Genomic DNA, 19,637 nt, shown 5'->3' on the forward strand with positions numbered 1-19,637 from the left:
GAGAGAAAGCGGATGTATACCTGTATTTTAAGCATGTCCGTGACAGCCAACTAATAGTACTTACCCACATTCTTCAAAATAGCTTTTATGTTTAACAGAAGAAAGAAATTCAGGTCTCAGGTTTAAAACTGTATGAGAGTGAGTGAATGATTCTAAAACTAAAAAACACAAAGACCACTTGGCTTCCATATATTATGCATCCTAAACTTCATTGCCAGACGAACTGATGAAGAAACCTGTGTCTTTACTCCTAAAAGTTGCCTAAAGTCTTAAAGTCAGATTTCAGTGAACTTTTTGCCATCCTTGGGTTTGCCTTTTGATGCTGAGACTAGCTCGGTCCTGTTCCAGCTGATGCGAGAGGCTGAGATAAGACCTTCAGCCCTGTCCTCTGTCTCTCGGGAGAAAAAACACGCATGAGCTCAGGCAGCCCTCCAGCTCTGGCTCTTAAAAAACTGCTTTTTGTGCTTTCTTCTTCACCATGCGAAAGAAGCAGAGTTTCACGGCCATCTCCGAGTGGCGCCTAATTAACAGTGACATGTTGATTGGCGTTTTTTAGACTCCCACGACCCAGCTGATTCGCTCACTCTGAAATCAATTGCTGTGTTCCTGAACGCTTTTTAATCGGGGCTCTGCCAAGACAGGGGAAGAAGAAGATGCTTTTAGATGCCCCCTGCCTCCCTGCCATCTTCAAACACTGGCCTCTTAGAGAGTGTGCCTCAGAGGTCCATCATTCTCCTAGCATAAAACTATGATTATTCTATCTAATTGAGAAAATTAGGGTCATTTTAGGAGCTTTGCATATGTAAATGTTGCAGTGTTAACTATTCACAAACACAGATAGCACTCCCACCAAACTATTATCTAACCCCACTGCATGACAGACCTATTTTAATCTTCAACTTTTAATATGACGTCCATAATAAGATGCTTAGATGATGCTTACTTGTCCATTCTCTCTATTAAGCTTAAAGAATAGTTATTTGTCATTAGCTGCTTATTTATCCACATCACAACATTTTAGACTGCAAGTAGTTTCTGTGAACTGAATTGATCAGGAAATGCTTTATTCTGTAATTGAACCAATCAGGCTGTTCTTTGTTACTTTGAAACTCTTGTGAAATCAAGCTATCTTTGTCTCATCACATCTCTGATGCTGAAATGCTTCACAATGGTTTGCTATTTATACACTCCTGTCCGGACGTGATGCTGGGTTAGAAAACAGGCTGGGAAATGATGGATGGCAGTCAAACATTGATCTGTGTTCTGGTCATTGTCTGATCGTAGGTTTGTTGCAGGACTAGAGGGGAATGTCTTTGTTTCAGATTTCTATTTGCTCTAACTTGGTTGTTATATTCATGTCATTTTAAATCTAAATTTGCATTCCCTGGTGGAAATAGCGCTGCTTGCTTGGCAACAAAAGAATAATGTGCTGTAAGCTTATGTTTTTAGTGTTGACTTGTGCGTTAATTGAATTGCATCTTCTTTTCAGTCAGCTTTGCACAAAAATCAACACGTAGTCACAAGTATGAATAAAACAATACCAATCTGAAATGAATATGCAAATAAATGTAGGAAGGAAGACCAATTACAATTCTGTATGCATATACACTACAGTTCAAAAGTTTGGGGTCAGTTAAATTTTTATTATTTTTTAAGAAATTAACACTCTTTAACTAAGATTTGTTACATCTTTAGTTGATTGGAAATTCTTCATTATTGCCCTGATTGTGGAAACGGGAATTTTCAATGCTCTAGCTCTTTTTGTAAAGCCACTTTATAATTTGTGATGCTCAATTATCTGTTTCTGCACATCAGAACTAAAATATTTGGTTTTACTCATAGTGATGTATGATTTTGGGAATTTGGCCTTTGTTTTCACCTATATTTATGTTCCTGTGAAACAGGAAGCAATGGCTGGATAAATTCATGTTCATAATCATCCTGCTGTGCTACAAAATTGTAATTATGAATGGAGATGTTCTACAGATATATCATACTCGTATGAATTTCTAAGGGTGCCATTAATTATGGCCAACATGTGTTAGAGAAAACTAGTTCTGGACAATAATTCAATATCAATATTATTTATTTCAATATGTGAAATATGTGATATGATTTAAACACATTTCTGATAATTCGATATACATTACCAGTATATCCTATACATTGATTTATTTGTGGCATTTGACTTTATTGAATAAACATGAGCACTGCACGTTTCAAAATCGAAATACGATTGTGTTTTATATGAATGTATATCTGAAGGGAACCGGCTTTATTCAGAAAAGTTTCGATGGCATTTTCATTTGATCTGATAAAGAAGTGTTCATAAGCGGAGCTGCTTTGACCTGGATAGACTTGTCAAATTTATTTTTCATAAGTTTGTATGCACAGACATCTATTTTGGGTGTTTTTACGAGGGTTTTTTAATAGTGTTCATATTGATATCGGAATTATATCGTACATGACCGAAATTAAAAAACATATCGTGATATAAATCTTGCCCATAATGTCCAGCCCTAATGAAAACAATATATTTCATAATGAGAACCCCCCCCCCCATTTTTTATTCTTATTCTTCAATGAAAGTTTAGATTTTTGTTCAGTTGTAAAATAAAAGATCAATAAGTTTAACAATGCAAATTTATTTTCACAGCCTTATTATATCGTATTTACCAAGGGTACCAACAATTCTGACCACAACTCTACATAGGCTCTAGAATAGTAAACTGCCAGTTTGCAAATAATATGCATGAAATAAGCAACTAGTTAATAGCGAATAATGTTATATTTTCCCCAGTTACAATTGCTTCAGAGTGAAACAGGATGTCCAGTTAACCAAATGTATGGTACTTGATTTTAGTCATTGGGAACTGATTGGATGGTGAAAAGTGTGCGTTACATGAAAGAGTCAAGTCAGATGGTTGGAAAATAGAGGCGACTTCAGCTGTAGAAATGAAGGGTTTGTGTGTCTGGTAAATTGTGTGGACGGGGCTGTGATGTTCATGCTGCAAGTTCTCCACATGAGAAATGACAGCAATCAGGATGTTACAGTCCACTCTGCAGATAAATGCAGTAATGGACAAAGCTGCTGCCTGGCCTGAGAAGTATGAATGTTTCAAAATATCATTTTAGAAATGGAAATGTATCAATTTAGGTGCTAGAATAATGCATTGCAGTGGAGGACTGAATTGCCATGGCAACCAGTTCCAAATGGAGACTTATCCGTCAGATAATTTTGGAGATGGCCACATACACATTCTTTTGAAGATGGTTCACCAGAATAATAAAACTGCTTTCTTTCTCTTACATTAACAAGTGGATAGAACCGTCTAAAATTTATTATGAAGAAAATGTGGTACTTGTGCTGCACCTTTTCCTTGTTTTTGGGTCAATGCCAAGGTGTTGCTAGGTAGTTGCTAATATTTGTATGCTTACTAAAAGAGCCATGCTTCACTGTAGAGATATGGGCTAACTTCCCATACATGCAGATCCCACAGTGTGTGTGTCCTTCCAAGGGGCAGTCTTTAGTGAGAAGAATAACAGGCAATGGGCATTCTCCTCTGTAGTAAAGAGGATGATATCCGCTTCGCCAAATCATCTTCACTGTTTGAGGATCCACTCTCTGTGTATAAAGCCCTCCCTGGACGGCATGTCCGCACTGCAATTCAAACTTCTTGGTATGTGCACTGTAGGGGTGGCACGGTTCGCAGAAAAAACTAAAACGAACCGTTCGGTTAACCACACATGGTTCGGCACGTGCTGGGACCGCGGTTCAACTTAAATCTGACAAAGCACCAGTGATATGGTTTGCTATAAATAACACGTAAAACAAACAGGGTTCAGCTAATATATGCTTCTGTTGATGCATGTGCAGCGGAGAAAAAAAGACAAAAAACAAAACACTGAAAATCACTGTTTCTTTTTTGTATCTTTCCTCTGTTGTATTTATTTGTGCTGTTGCTTGTAGTTGGATAGAATCTTCTTATTTTTAAATTATTATTAGAAAGTAGTTTTTCCATAAACATAGCACATACCGAACTGAACCGGAAACCATGACTCTAAAATCGTGAAAACAAACCGAACCGTGAAAAAGTTGAACCGTACCACCCCTAGTGCACTGCTCAAATCTGCCATGGCAGAGGGCTTTTCTCCCTGATGTGATTTCAATTTGATGAACAGCTCAATAAACAAAAAGTTAATATTAAGTGACTTACATTTTAGATACAGCAGTTTTTGTTTTTGCTGCATTTCAACAACGAAAATAGTTCCAAACAAAGCCACAGCAGAACAGTTTTGCGTCTCTGAGCTGCACATGATGGTGTTTTGTTAAAGAATCAATCAGCTGTTTGAACAAATCGGTTGAATGAATGATTCAATGACTTACTCATGCAATGATTTACCACCGCTTACAGGTGATTTTAGATTTATATTAGGGGTGTAACGATACGCGTATTCGTATTGAACCGTTCGGTACGACGCTTTCGGTTCGGTACGCGGTACGCATTATGTATACCGAACGGTTCGTTGGAGTAATTAATTATATTAGAAAAAAAAAAAAAAAAAAAAAGAGAGAGATAGAAATATAATGATATGCGTTCAACAAGGTAGCCCAATAACCCAAACAACGTAACAGGCAACGCCCCTGACACTCCCGAAGAAGAAAAAAACACCATCTTATATGTTTATGTTAGGCTACTCAGCAGGCGCTCGCTCACTCAGTACGCGCTGAAGGCTCGTTGCAAAATAGCCAATGCGTTTAACAGACTAGAAATGAGAAGATCCTCCAATAACCAACAGGTCTGGTGTTTGGGTGCACTTTGGATTCCCTTTAAGCTATAATGGTGATGGCAAGAGAGTGGTGGATAAAAAAACAACGGTATGTCGCATCTGCAACATGACAGGGTACACCAGCGGGAATACAAAAAAAAAAAAAAAACACCAGCGGGAATATCTGGGATATATGCGTCAGTACTATCTGGGAAAAGACAAAAAAAAGGAGAAACATGCACGCAGCAAACTATCCCTGCAGCATTTAGACACTATAGCTTACAGGGAATCCAACCCAAACACCAGACCTGTTGGTTATTTTAGGATCTTATATTTCTGGTCTGTTAAATGCATTAGACATTTTGCAACGAGCCTTCAGCGCGTGCTGAGTGAGCGAGCGCCTTAGGGGCCGTTCACATATCGTGCCTAAAAACGCGTGGAAAACGCTAAGCACGTCTTTCTCCTCCTTTCCAAAGCGCTCGGGCAGAAGCGCTCATGAGGCGTCTGTCTTTGCTAAGCAACAATGACGTGCTCTCTCCATGAGACGCGGAAATTTCAGCGAAGGATAAATGGATTTGCAGCTCTAAAAATCGCTTGCAGTAGCTCTGCTACTAAATTTATTTCAAAATTGCAATCCATATACAACTATGATCAGCTGTTCCTTCATCTTGGCTGAGCTCTCAACCTTGTTACGGGAAAGGATGAAGCTGATTGGTTGGTTCTTGTCACATGACCCGCGGTGCGCTTGCGGCATTCTGAAAAGTTGAGATGTTTTTACATTTTGCTGTATCTAAAACGTATCGAACCGAACCGAACCGAACCGTGACATCAGTGTATCGTATCGAACCGAACCGTGAATTTTGTGAACCGTTACACCCCTAATTTATATATAAATATATGTAACTTTTTTCCCCACCAAATCATTTCAAATATCATTATTCAACATTTTATTTTAAAACATCAAAGCATTCTTTGATTTTGTAAATGCAGATTAAATGGATTCATGTCCTGCATTAAACAGTCTGTGTGAATGAATCTTTATGCAAATTCAGATGCAGATTTTATATGTGTATGTATACAGGTGCTGGTCATATAATAAGAATATCATCAAAAAGTTGATTTATTTCACTAATTCCGTCTAAAATGTGAAACTTCTTTATTATATTCATTCATTACACACAGACTGATATATTTCAAAGGTTTATTTATTTTAATGGTGATGATTATAACCGACAACTAAGGAGAATCCCAATATATATATATATATATATATATATATATATATATATATATATATATATATATATATTAATGTTTACATATTATTCCAGCTTTAATTAAATTACCATACATAATTTTGAAAGTTCAAAAGATCTAGGATGAGTTCCACTTTAAAATATTGGTTTGGGTTTAGGAATTTTGAAAGCGTTTGTTCAATAACAGTATGTTGTTTTTGTCAAGTGAAGATAATTAGGTTCTGCTGGAACTATTAGGCTTGAGCCTCTGAGCTCTCTTACTTTCTAATTTCCATTCTGAATATGCAGACAGATTCTTCTAAAAGGATTTCTGTTAACGTCATAATGCAAACGTACAGCACAGTCTGAAAGCTCTGATAAGCAGTGTGGAACAAACTGAGGCTGACTAAAGAAAAGCTTTCAGAAAGATGTTAGAGCCAGTGCATAAAGTAGGATGTATTAGAACTAAGCACATACTCAAAGAACAGGCACTCAGAGAAAACTTTCATGCTTCATTTTTTCCCTTACAATCTCCATGGCACTTCAAAGTAAACCGTGTAGCCAGGTGGCATCTGTCACAGGTTCTCGGACCCATTTTGACGCTTCTGTGGCATTTTAGACACCTATTCAGCAGATAATTGTAAGGTTTAGTATACGATGACGACCAATTATTTCAGTGAATGGCCGTTCAGCCCTAATAGAGATTATGGCTGAAAAAAAATATTACTTTGAAATTGTAAGTTATACTGGACACCCAGCAATGACTTTAAACACTGATGCGTTACCTGATATTAATTTTTATTATACCTAAAATGACATTAAATCACCTGTGTGATGTTTATCAAAGTAAATGTTTACCTGAGAACTGATTTCTCTGCCTTTTTATCCTATTTTCACAGTCTAACCAGTCTAATACATAAGCAAATCAATGCTTGTGCGAGTTGTTTGCCAAGCTTGACATGTACAGTACAAGGAGGAGACGCATTCCTTAATTATTAGTTATGAAGGGAAGACATTATTATTTTAGTCTGTTGTCAAACTGCCTACAGTCCTCTGTTTCTGCACCAACTGAGGCCAAACAATGCAAGTGCTTCACAGCTTGTTTGAACACGGTTAGCAAAAGAACCACTAGGGGTGTGCGATATTGACAAAAATGGAAATGTATCGATAACTAATAATAAATAATAAATTAATAAATAAAGACGAATAAACAGAGAGATTGGGTCATAGGTAACCCGGATAAAGAGTACACACTGTTTATTTACATAATTGACATAAAAACGACACAAAGTTGGTCGAAAATCCAGAGATGTCCTTTAAGTCAGCAGAGCAAATGAAACGCATGACTGACTAGGATAAAATGCAGTACGATAGACAATGTGACATTTCCACCAGTTGGCCTGAGACTCAGAGTGGCTCTGAGCCATCAGGACTTCCATATTGTTGAGACGTGCATGGCATCTGACACGTGCTGCAGAGACAACAGCACAAACCAGACAGACCAGAAGAGCTGTTTTATAATGACTGCGAGGCGTCAACCTGTCATTGAAAGAGAGGGTGTGCGCACACGTGTTTGTCAGAATGGACGGCCCGTGGGGGGCCATAATGAACCTCCTGCTGTGACAGAGAACAGTTTGTGTTGTTCCATGAAGTCACACGCAAGAATCCCAGCTTAGCGAGATAGCTTTTATAGCTAATGTTAAGTGACTTTTTATGTTTTTGCCTTGGCTGTTGTTTTTCAAGAGAAAAGCATGTCGCGAGTTATGTCTCATTAAAACAAGGAAACCATCTTCCTAGATGGGATTTTTTTCAGTGGTAATCAGACACAATCACATCCCAGGGCTTATATCTAGGCTAAGCACCCACACACATATGTCCTCATGTGTAATTTGTTTCAGTTGTGTTCAGTAAGACAATTTAGAACTTAAAAATGACATTAAATTTAATTTAAACAGACATTTTGATGAAAGGAAACTACACAGGGGGTGGTAGTTTCAGGATTAGCACCAGTAGGGGGCACTGAATCAGTAGAGTTTCAGTGAATTCTTGTTCTCCTAATCAGCACTGAACCTATGTAGTTCTCTAAAAGATCACAACCTTTTGCCACTGTCATGCTAGTACTAGCAAAAAGGAAAGAAATTGTGCTTGCTAAGGGTTGATTAATATTGCTTATAGTTTTTAATATTTTGCGTGTACCTCATCCTCCACAGTTTGTGTTATGGGAAGTGTACCTCAAAATATGCAGTTTGATAAAGAAAGTTGTGCTTTTACTTTAATGTCATCAAACGTAGGATTTTCACCAGGTGAAAAAAAATAAACCCTCAATCTTTCGATGCACTGATGGAGAAATCCAAGGCATATCTAAAGAGACTCTTATGACTTGGAAATTGGAAATATTTTGAAAAGCCTGAATCATAGAATGAATGGGGTGATTTTGTTGGGTGAGTGCATCTGAATAAATATATTTTTATAATATAGTTGCATAATTATTTTACATGGCTGAAACAGGAATGAGGATTTTTTTTCTTTTAGTGTTGAATGCTGCATCAGTTAGGTGGGACACACCTGCACAGTGCTGAGGTCAGCCGTTGGCTATGCTTCAGTGTGTGTTGAAGGGTAAAGACAGCTGCTTGAGTTATGCAAACTATTGCAGAATCACACATTCTGCAGTCATATGTCATGCAGCAAGCCCTTTTTCAGCTGAGGGAGGTTATGGTTTGATCAGCATTTTTTTTTTTAAGTGAGATTAGTTTATACCAACATTCAAGACGCTAATGCATGTGTTTCTCAGCAATGTATTTTAAAATGCATGGTCTTAATGCAAATGCCTGCAGATTATGTATTTGAGGAATAGTAAATGAGAGGGAACTTCTTTAGGAGAGAGATGACATTTTCATTACCAATCAGTTAATTTATGTAGGCTTGGGTCTGGAATGAATGAAGGGCTTGAGTACCTGCACAAGTCCAGCTGTCTCGCTCTCTAGGTTTTCTCTCTCGGTTTAACTGTGCAAAAGACAAAATTTATCCTAATTACACTTTTTCCTTCATAATTCCACATTGTGCACTGCAATCATTTACATAACAATGGCTTAGTTAGCCCTATTCTTCCAATCACTGGTAGTTTATGGTACCTCAACGATGAACTCATTATTTTCATTAATTGTAGCAAATGAGGCGACTGACCTTTTTTCAGTCATTTTTGCTTCTCCTTGCTCACCAGATACTTAGTATGTTTCACTAATGCTTGAAAATAAAAGAGGAATGGCGTCTTTGCGTTTCTCTTTCCCGTTTGTACAGAGCAGTTAATGCACAGCAAATGTATTTTATTTTATTTCATTTTCCAAACCGCATATGTAAAGTCTCTGGTCAGTGAGGCTATTCTGTTGTGTTTTGTTTCACCTTTGTTTTGTTCTGTTTGCCTTTACAGCTGAGCTGAAATATAGTGGTCTCAGCGTAATTCCCACTGGTTCATTTGTGTTATTTCGTAGTTTCATAGTCTAATAGAAAATAATAGTTATTGAATGAAAAAGTGTGTCCAACCCAGTGTTAATAGCACGGTATGAAAAGCCATGAACAGATGGACACAGCTGTACTGGTGTACGAAATGCTGGCATTCTTTAGCAGTGTGTGGAGCAGACGTCTGCAGATAAGTCACTCCATCAAGGGTCACGGCTCTCTGAAGCCATTCACAAAGGATGATGGGGCTTGAAATGACTTGCATTCAGTGGAATGCAGGGGACTTATGAAACTAAGGTTTTGCCATGGTTTTATGATTTAAAAGCATATCCAACCCCATTCACCCTCTGCTTGGGACTATCAATAAGCCACCAATTCTATAATATTTTTACTTCTTTATATTATCATTCTATTCGCTAAAGTCAAATCAAAGGCATTGCATCAAAACTTACTAAAATATTGAGCTCTTGTTAAAAACTGTCTGATCTGTCAGTGCAGTTTCACTGTTATGCCATTAGTTGGGGTCAAGGGATTTTCTTCATAAATGAGCCATCATTAAACAGTACATTGAAAAATACACTTAAAACACTGATTGCACTGGTGGCATGGAGGTGATCAGTTTGTGGCACTGCTGAGGTGGTATGGAAGTCCAGGTTTCTTTGACAGTAGCCTTCAGCTCATCTAAGTTTTTTGGTCTCTTGTTTTTCATTTTCCTCTTGACAATAGCCCATAGATTCTCAATGAGGTTCAGGTCTGGTGAGTTTGCTGGCCAGTCAAGCATACCAACACATCATTTAATAACCAACTTTTGGTGCTTTTGGCAGTGTGGGCAGGTGCCAAATCCTGCTGGAAAATAAAATCAGCATCTTTAAAAAGCTGGTCAGCAGAAGGAAGCCTTAAGTGCTACAAAACTTCTTGGTAACCAGGTGCAGTGACTTTGTTTTCAAAAAATGGTGGAAACTTAACTTGGACTTCAAAACTGGACTTCAAGCAACTTGGGCTATGAGCTTCTCCACCCTGCCCCCAGACTCTAGGACCTTGGTTACAAATGAAATACAAAACTTTCTCTCACCTGAAAAGAGGAATTTGAAACAATGGCAACAGTCCAGTTCTTCTTCTACTTAGCCCAGGTAAGACACCTCAGACGTTGTCTGTGGTTCAGGAGTGGCTAAACGAGGAATACGACAACTGTAGCCAAATTTCTTGACATGTCTGTATGCCCTGACCCCAGGCTCAGTCCATTACTTGTGAAGTTCACTCAAATTCTTAAATCAATTTTGCTTGACAATTCTCATAAGGCTGTGGTTCTCTCGGTTGGTTGTGCATCTTTTTCTTCCAAACTATTTCCTTCCACTCAACTTTCTGTTAACATGCTTTGATACAGCACTCTATGAACAGCCAGATTCTTTGTCAATGAATGTTTGTGACGTACCCTCTTTGTGAAGGGTGTCAGTGATTGTCTTCTGGACAACTGTCAGATCAGCAGTCTTCACCATGATTGTGTAGCTTAGTGAACCAAACTGAGAGACCATTTTGAAAGCTCAGGAAACCTTTGCAGGTGTTTTGAGTTGATTAGTCATTGACATGTCACCATATTCTGATTTGTTGAGATAGTGAATTGGTGGGTTTTTCTTAAATGTGAGCCAAAATCATCACAATTAAAAGAACCAAAGACTTAAACTACTTCAGTCTGTGTGTATTAAATTTATTTAAATTTATTTAATACACAAGTTTTACAATTTGAGCTGAATTACTGAAATATATGAACTTTCCACGGCATAATAATTTATTGAGATGCACCTATGACTTAATCTGAAGAAAGACATACACAGGTCATCTTACACACTCTGTTCCCTGTTGTTGTTTGCTGTGTGTGTGTGGGGCTGCCTGAGGCCCACCACTGCCTCTCATTCAGAGAACACAAGACATGACAGAGGCAGCGAATCAGGTTATTAGTATTAAATCCTTTGACCAATGTTCTTCCAGAGATCCATTAGATTAATTGACTACCAATCGGGTAAAAAAATGTGATTGTTGCTGATACTGATCTGCAGGCAATCGATTGGAGCATCCCTACTGAAAGGTGCGATACGCTGTAATTATTCCTTCAATTTCTACCAGTTTGACCCATTCAGGCCAATTACTGGACTAGTTATAAATACGAACGTGTGGAAATCAACCCACTGACCAGCTAATCAGCCAACCACAGTAATATGGAGGCATTGCTTACTCTCGTGTGACTCTTAACCTGTATGTTGCTGCTTTAAGGAGCTCAGTGAGAATACAGTGCAACCGAGGAAAGCAAAAGAGACCCTGATTGCCTCTCAAACTGTATTTGCTGGTGGAAATATTAATACTTTTGTATTCTGCCTCCGGTCTCATTTGATAATTTGAACATTGTACATTTTATTTTGGTTCTTATCATTAAAAAAACGGTAGAGTTTAATATAGGAACTGAAAGTCACTGATTTAGTTCTTTCAGTAAATGACTGTTTGGCTGATGGGAAGTGAGTCTAGCTATTTCCGCTCTAGAGACACACTGTTCAATACCCTTTTGAGCCCAGTTATTCGTGTGGCCTATGAAACTATTCTCTCTCATGTAATCTTAGCAGTTCCTAGCCAGAACCTTAAATGCAGCCCACAGATTCTACTGAAGTTCACACAGTCCCAACCCAGCTTTCTAGCTTAGTCACTGTGGTTGTTACCAGGTATCGTTCTGTCCTACTTCTGTCTCTGATTCTACTACAGTAATTAGACATCAACTAGTGAGCTAGAACGTTTAGTTATGATGCATTTCATCAAGACAACCTCAGTTTTTGTGGTGTTTACTAATGCTAGATGTTTCACGTTCATACAGTTTGGATCAGTCTGAAAGATGAGCATGCTCTTTCACTTCCTGTTGGAATGTTAGACTAGAAAACATTGCTGGCAGAGCTCAATTACAACATTTCAGACAACAACATCATATAAATGAAAATGTAAAAAAATATATAAATAAAAGATAATATATATATATAATATATATATCTTCTATATAGACTAAAGTTACTCATCTACCCAACGTGTCTGCAGAGGAATGTACAAGGTTTCGTTTTTTTTTATTTTTTATAAAATGGTCTGCACCTCCTGCTAATATCAATAGTTTTTTTTAGTCTGTTGGGATATGTCTCTACTAACTTTGCAACATTTGCTCATTCTTCTTTGCAGAACTGCTCAAGTTCAGTTCAGTTTGATGATGAGCTTTTCTGATCACGGTTGAAAAAAAAAATTTGTGTTCCATTAGAAAGATGATTGGCTACACCTGATTAAGTTTACAAGTAATATTTAGGAGGTGGGTGATCCTTTTTCCAACTCATTCTGGTTTTTTATTTTTAATTTTTAAATGTTGGTGATATATCTTTGATAGCTGGTTCAAACAAAATCAGTCCATCTTCATTTTAGACTGCAAAGCAACAAAATAAGATTATTTTAAAGGAGGGTGATTCTTTTCTATACCCACTGTATCATGTCACAATAAAATATGACAATAAAATCAAAATAATAAAACCAATGGTGTTTCAGTAGTGAAACTATTAGCTATCAATCCACTGTCACCTGACCTCTATAAACTAGAGCATGTTGTCTGTTTGCACACCAGCATATGTTTTGTTTTGGATTATGGTCCCCATCATGAGGTAATGGTGTGCTTGTGTCCTGACAAGGTTTATTGACCATCTTAACTAGCAAAACGTTACCAGAAGGACCATGCTGGGTCCAATGCTAAGTGCTAACCAGCAAAAACAAGACTCTGTACATTATGCTAATCTGAGCTGGTCTTTTAAGCACAGATATTCCCTTTGTTTTGTCTTGTTTAAAGAAAATTGAGCCTTTCCAACCATTTACTAAGGGTTAAAAGTGTTTAATCAGTTGTCCGTTCAAGTTAGAAGAATTAAGTAAATTCTATCTTCATTTAAGGCCTTGACTTTTGTTTAAATTAATTTTTTTGTTTATTTTCAACAATGAAATGAATGAGTCACAAACAGAGGCAAGCATTTGACATTCAGAAGAGATTCAGGCTCTGTATGTTAATGGAATGCATGAATAACAATGCCTGACCCCTTGACACATCAGCTTGTAGTTGTGGCTGTCCTTCAGTCTGCCCCCTGTACAGATTGGCTGCATTCAAGCGGAGATGTCCATCTGTGTGGGTTCAGTGTATGGACACAGTCTGGCCAGCTCACAGCAAGACCAGTGCCACAATCCTCAGTGGAGTAAACCAAGTATTGTTTTAAGGCTGAATACAAAGAGTTTGTTCTACAGTTGCAGCTGTAGTCTGCATTACTGCAGGAATCGTCATCCTCTGTATTGAATGACGGCCACAGGAACTGAAGGGGAATTCCATCCTGAACCCAATCGCAGCCTCAGCTGTGCAGTTTCCTGAACCAACATTCCCATTACTCTGTGCTGGCTGCTTTCGAAGATCACAGTCTCGAGTCTGTGAACCCAGACTACAAGCCATTCACATCAGCGGGACTTTAAAAGCTCCCCTTCTCTCCCCAAATAAAGGCGTTGGGTTAACTACAGCCTACCCTGGGAATAGAGACTGCTCTTTAAACTTTATGCTCATCTCACTGAAGTAGGCCTGAAATAGTGTTTAATCTCCCTTAATTACACTTATAGACTGCCAAGGTTAGACAGGACTGTCAAAGCCCTTTCTTGATTTCACTTTAAATTAGATATTTTTCATGCAGTCAGGCCAGTGTTTGTGTCCACAATCACCAGGTTAAGGTGCTTCAAAGAAGTTATCTGTTCTTTGTGATTCAGCATAGACCAATTCTCCTCAAGCATGCAAACAAAATTGGGTCGGTTTTCAAAACTTAGTGAGCTGTCTTGTCTTCTGTCTACATAGACAGTCATAATTAAAATATATTCTTCTAAGTAAGTGGTTTGGAACTTTCTAACTCATGTGCATTATTTAAGTAGCACTCCTCATGCGAAGCATACAGAAAATTTGACATTTGATGTTAGCATGTTGCTAAGCTAACAATATGATGCTCTAAAATCAAGAAAGTATCTTAGAAGATAGCAGAGCTGTAGTGTCTTGCTTTTACTTTATTGGTCATGTCAGTGTCAGTCATCCGTGCTCTTTTCAGCTGTTGTTTCAGATAATCTCTGTATATCTTTATGTTTAAGGCTTTTTCATAAGATAAGCTTTAAAATGGCAGAAGGAAGACGTTTACTGAATGTTAAATATCATGATAATAAATGTCATAATTGTATTATTATCACTGTGGCTTATAAAAGAAATCAAACGTAAGTGTTGATGTTCCTGTCCTCATGAAAATCACTTCTCTATTTAGTATGATTGGAAATGCCTTCTTTTGCATCACTTCCTATAACATCAGTTTCACTTTAATATTCAGTGTAAAATCAAGCTTTTTGGATGGAAATGAGCCCTCATGGGTCCTGTCCTGCTGGATTAATGTCTGTAAGGCCTTGAAATTAATGTATCATGAAGATAGTCCAGCCGAGATGCATTATACATCCGTCCTTTTTTTATATGATTATAATATCGTTAGAAAAATAACAGTTTAATACAGAAGTCCTATAAGAGGTAATGGATTATGATCATTTTTTTTCTTGTCATCACGACTTAATTTGCGACATAATCCTGTGATTTTGAAATAAACCATAACAGAATACTAAACAGTGATGTCAGCTTTGGTTTTAATAAGCAGTTTATTAAACAGAATGCTATTACGGTAGCAAAACTGTGATGAGATCAAGAGAAAATTAAAGTCGCGATCAGGAGAAAACAAATTTCGTCAAGTTGTGATCATGAGAAAATTAAAGTCGCGATCAGGATAAAACAACTTTCGTTATGTGATGAGTCATGTATCTACCAAGACCTTAACAATACACAAAATAATCATTGATTCAAGCATTTAACATTTATGAATTAATTAAATGACAGTTATGATCAATACTGCACAAATTATAATGATCACGAAGAAACGCATGCAGTAAAGTGGATAGAAACCCATACAGTAAAGTGGATATACAGTACACAACACCCTATCAGTTATAGTGCCACTTGTTGGCGCAGTTGTGTAACTTAGAGAACAACTATTATTATGTCGAGATCACAAGAAAATTAAGTCGTAACTATCAGAAAACAAGAAAGAAAAATATTAATTATCGATTGCCTCTTATAATTTCCGGAGTTTAATATTTTAGTATTTTAATATTTTGTATAACATTTTGTTATACAATTTTTGTTAAAAATTATTGAATTATTTGATAAAAATGTAAATTCATAATACAATTGTATTTAGTTCACGAATTGATGCTCACTGAGTATAAGTGTTAATTTTCTAGTTGAACTGGCTAATCTCTCTGATGTTGTTGCTTTTGATGAGAACTGATTGATGGGAATTGAGTGACTGGCATTGATTCATATCTGCAGCTCTCAGTAAAGCAGTCATCACTGGGGTGTACAGTAAGTGGGTGACCTGCTTCAGATGTGCTTTCCACTCCGTCCTGGCCTGGAAAAATAACATCCCAAAAGCAGAGCTTCTGTTTTCAGAAGGGATCACTTCAAAGTTTCCATTTATTGAAGAGTAATTAGTTTCACTTTCAGAACTTAGTGTGTTATTTAAATATACTGTATAACACACACACACACACACACACTTGATTCCAGCCCAACACTAAAAATGCACATGCAAATGAGAGCTGAGAGATGAAAAATAGATTTGAAAGCTGCGGATGTAGGAAGCTTATATGACCATTCTGTTGATGGCTGCCATGCACCACCTCATCTTCTGTCTCCCTTAGAGTCTGTGTGTGGATTGGCAATCCCTGACCCCTGTGAGAAGTTTTGAATATGATCTGAAAGGACTATTACATCGCAATTTCATGCTTCAGGGGTTATTTGATATCCTCTTCACTACATTTAGCTCAAAGTGTCTCAAAGTCTCCTCACCTACCCCTCCGTGATTCACTCAGTGCCTCATTTCACTCGTCTCTTCTCTCTCTGTTTCTCTATGCCACCACCCCTTTATTTTTCGGCAGTCTCCTGAATGATTTGTCTCATTGCTTTTAGCACCGTCTCTATTATGTGTGTGCGGACAGAAAGCTTGCCACTCTACACAAATTCATGAAATTTAATTTTAGCTGACCCCCTTTTTCATTTTTAATATTATTTAAAAAAAAAATTAATTGATGTTCAAAAACGATTTGCTATTTTTTTTTTACTCAGTAGACAAAATAATAAAATAAATATATAATAATTAATAAAATAATAATATTAATATTATTAAGGAAATACACCACACCAGTTTTTAATAATTTCTTAATAACCAAGAAACTGCAAACAGCATGAATGTTATTTACTTAAATATGCTCTATATTGATGCTCAAATATGATTTTACTCACTAGAAAAAAAAATATTTATAAAAGAATACCAGAGCAATGAAGTTAATTAATGCAACTGTGTTTTTTATATTTTGTATATTATTAATTATAATAAACAGAGATGCTCAAAAACTAATGTTATTTTTTTAACTTACTAAAAAAAAATATTTTTATATTAATATTATTTAGAAAATAACACACCAGTTGAGAAAATTTACTTGGCTTTAATGTTTCCTAACAGCTTTGAAATGGTGTTTTGCTTTTTATTAATTAAAAAATATGTTTTTATTCCTGTGAAAATTTATAATTTAGCTGTTTCCTCCTTGTAACAAGCAGTAAAGTTAATATATCACTCCTAGCATCACATGAATGATGAACCAGCTCTCTGTGAAACCACACTTGTCATTAAAAAAAATACCCAACAACATCAAGGCACATTGTGATTTTGTTCCTCATATTTCAGTTTTGGGAGATTTATGCATGGAATACTTCACACCACTTTGCTCATAGATAATTTTCCTGAAATTGTATTCATATTTTCAGTGGTCATTGTGATGATGAAACTGATTAAGTATATTCTTAGCACATGTCGTCACAGTGGAGCTCATTTACATTGTTTGATTTCTTTGATTATGGGTTGTCACATGACATTCAGATTTGGACAGCACTGCATGAAACCTGAACAACAAAGGATTAAATATTTTCTAGTGAACTGTGACTCTTCTGACTGTAATTATTTCTATTAAACATTTCACTGTAATTAAATATCGTTGCATTCACAGTGGATGTTGTCCTCTCAGTCATTGCAAAAATCTCAATAGCTGCACTAGAAAAAGTATTTGCCAACCTCACAGTACATAAAGTAAACACTGGCTGTTTTTCATTCAGGTGCTTGAATGAGTAATCTATACTGTGTTGACAGAGCAAAGTCTGTAAAGGACTTAAATAGCAGCAAGCAGAGGTTTTTAAGAGCTTCGGGCTTTTAGAAGGACAAGCTAATGAAAGTGAAAGGTACAGGCTACACTTAGTTCATTATCCAGCTTAAGGGCTTGACATGCTCTTAAAGTAGACCTCAGGTGTGCACACGAGACCCAGGCAGGAGCTCTCTCATGCCCACGTACACACCTACAGTCTCCCTAGGTATTTTGAGCAGGAATTCTCTTAGTATCTACTGCTCTTTGTATTGTACTTTATAACTGCTTCACTGGAAACTGCTTAGTCATTATTAGCTGTGACCACAATTTCCTTATTTCCTTATTTCACTCATACATTTCCTCCTCTGCAAGACCATAAAAGTTGTACACGGCTCTAAAAACCCATTTCGGAATCTGTATATACCGTATATAAGAGTTAAAACTGTGTTAGTCTTTTTATTAAGTACCCAAAGCAAGCTGCCTAACAGATGTTAAAGTATAGGCCACAAGACAAAATAATTATTGAAGCTATTATTATTATTTAGTTAGTTTTAGTGCTAAATAATATGCCTTAATGTGATGCAAATCCTAAATGTCCTTGGTTTCAGCAATATTTCAGCTACACTTTCGATTCTGCAATTTGCGCTCCCTGATGTGCCGCCCTTATGACCCAAACCTCTCTGCAGTGTGTCTTTGACTTTGTTTTCTCTCTGTCTAGCTTCTGGTGCTTCGTTGTAAGCGAGCCTCTTTAATCAGTGTTTTTGGATAAATTAAAATAATTGTTTTGACTGAGGTTCTTGACCTTTTCTGCGGGAGAGTTCAGTCTTAAATACATTACAGCCAATCCACCGGAGGATGAGAGAGGACGGCAGGGTGCGCATTAACCAAGCGCAGGGACACATGACAGTTCGGAGGGGGAGGGACTTTGGGTTAGGAGGATGGGGGTGGGGATGTGAAACACAGACGGCCAAAGAGCACACTCGGCTCCACCCCCTCATAAATAATGCATGAGGCATTGGGTTGTTCCTGCTGATTGGAGTCAGCTGGAGGAAGTAGCTGGTTTTTGGACTTACCGGCTGAGAGAGCAAGCCCGGGCTAGTATCTCTCATTGCTCTGTGAGCTTGCGTGGATCTGCCTCTGTCTGTTGTAAAAGAAATGTGGATGTAGGACGGTTGGATCTGCCTCTGTTGCATCCTGCACCACACCACTTCCGTATTTATCAGCTTTACCTCTCCAACAGGATTTACACGAGGGACATGTAACCTCTTCAGCAAGGCTTTGTTTGTGTGTGTGTGTGTAACGGAGGGGACAACCTTCTCCTTAAGGATTCACCAATGCATTCCTGTTGGAAAATGAAGATTCAGGTACACATGTTGTGATGTTTTGGTGTTGTCTTTCCTCTGCAACCCTCTACGGACACCTTGGCAATTGAATCGCCATTAGCTAGTTAATTCTTTAGTTTACTCACCAGACTTTTTACATTTCTGAAAGTACACCCTAACATCAGTCAGCATTATTATATAATATTATGATAATCACGTATTATTTAATGATAGAACTTTAATATTCTATATTAAAATTAGGTAACAATGTATGAATCAATAGACACTTTAACTGAATTTAGGGTGGTGCTTTTTTGTACATTCTGTGTTTCTGTAAAATTGAAAAAAACTAACAATTATACTGATAAGATGATAATATTAATACCAATTCTACTAATAAGAACAGTATTAAAACGCACTAAGGATTAATGAGCTGCTGGATTCATGAATATTAATAAGGTTGTGTTGGTTCCTTCAAACTGATTTGTTGAAATCAATACAGGGACAATAATAAGTGAGCGCCAGCCAATGGGATTACCGTTAC

At 37.2% G+C, this 19,637-nt stretch overlaps 1 protein-coding gene across 6 annotated transcripts in view; it reads left to right on the forward strand.

Annotated features, from left to right (window-relative positions):
• Positions 1-19,637, forward strand: part of LOC128026410 (E3 ubiquitin-protein ligase MARCHF8) — an 80,506-nt gene that overhangs the window by 27,530 nt on the left and 33,339 nt on the right. Inside the window, exon 1 of one of the 6 annotated variants that reach the window (XM_052613516.1) lies at positions 18,777-19,135. The exons of the other annotated variants lie outside the window; for them this stretch is intronic. Within the exon in view, the coding sequence (XP_052469476.1) occupies positions 19,106-19,135 (30 nt within the window). The 5' untranslated portion in view covers positions 18,777-19,105. Of the gene's footprint in view, positions 1-18,776; positions 19,136-19,637 lie in introns of those variants that run through there. 6 annotated transcript variants of the gene reach the window in all.

This window comes from Carassius gibelio, chromosome A13, assembly GCF_023724105.1.
Source record: "Carassius gibelio isolate Cgi1373 ecotype wild population from Czech Republic chromosome A13, carGib1.2-hapl.c, whole genome shotgun sequence".
NCBI classification, from domain to species: Eukaryota; Metazoa; Chordata; class Actinopteri; order Cypriniformes; family Cyprinidae; genus Carassius; species Carassius gibelio.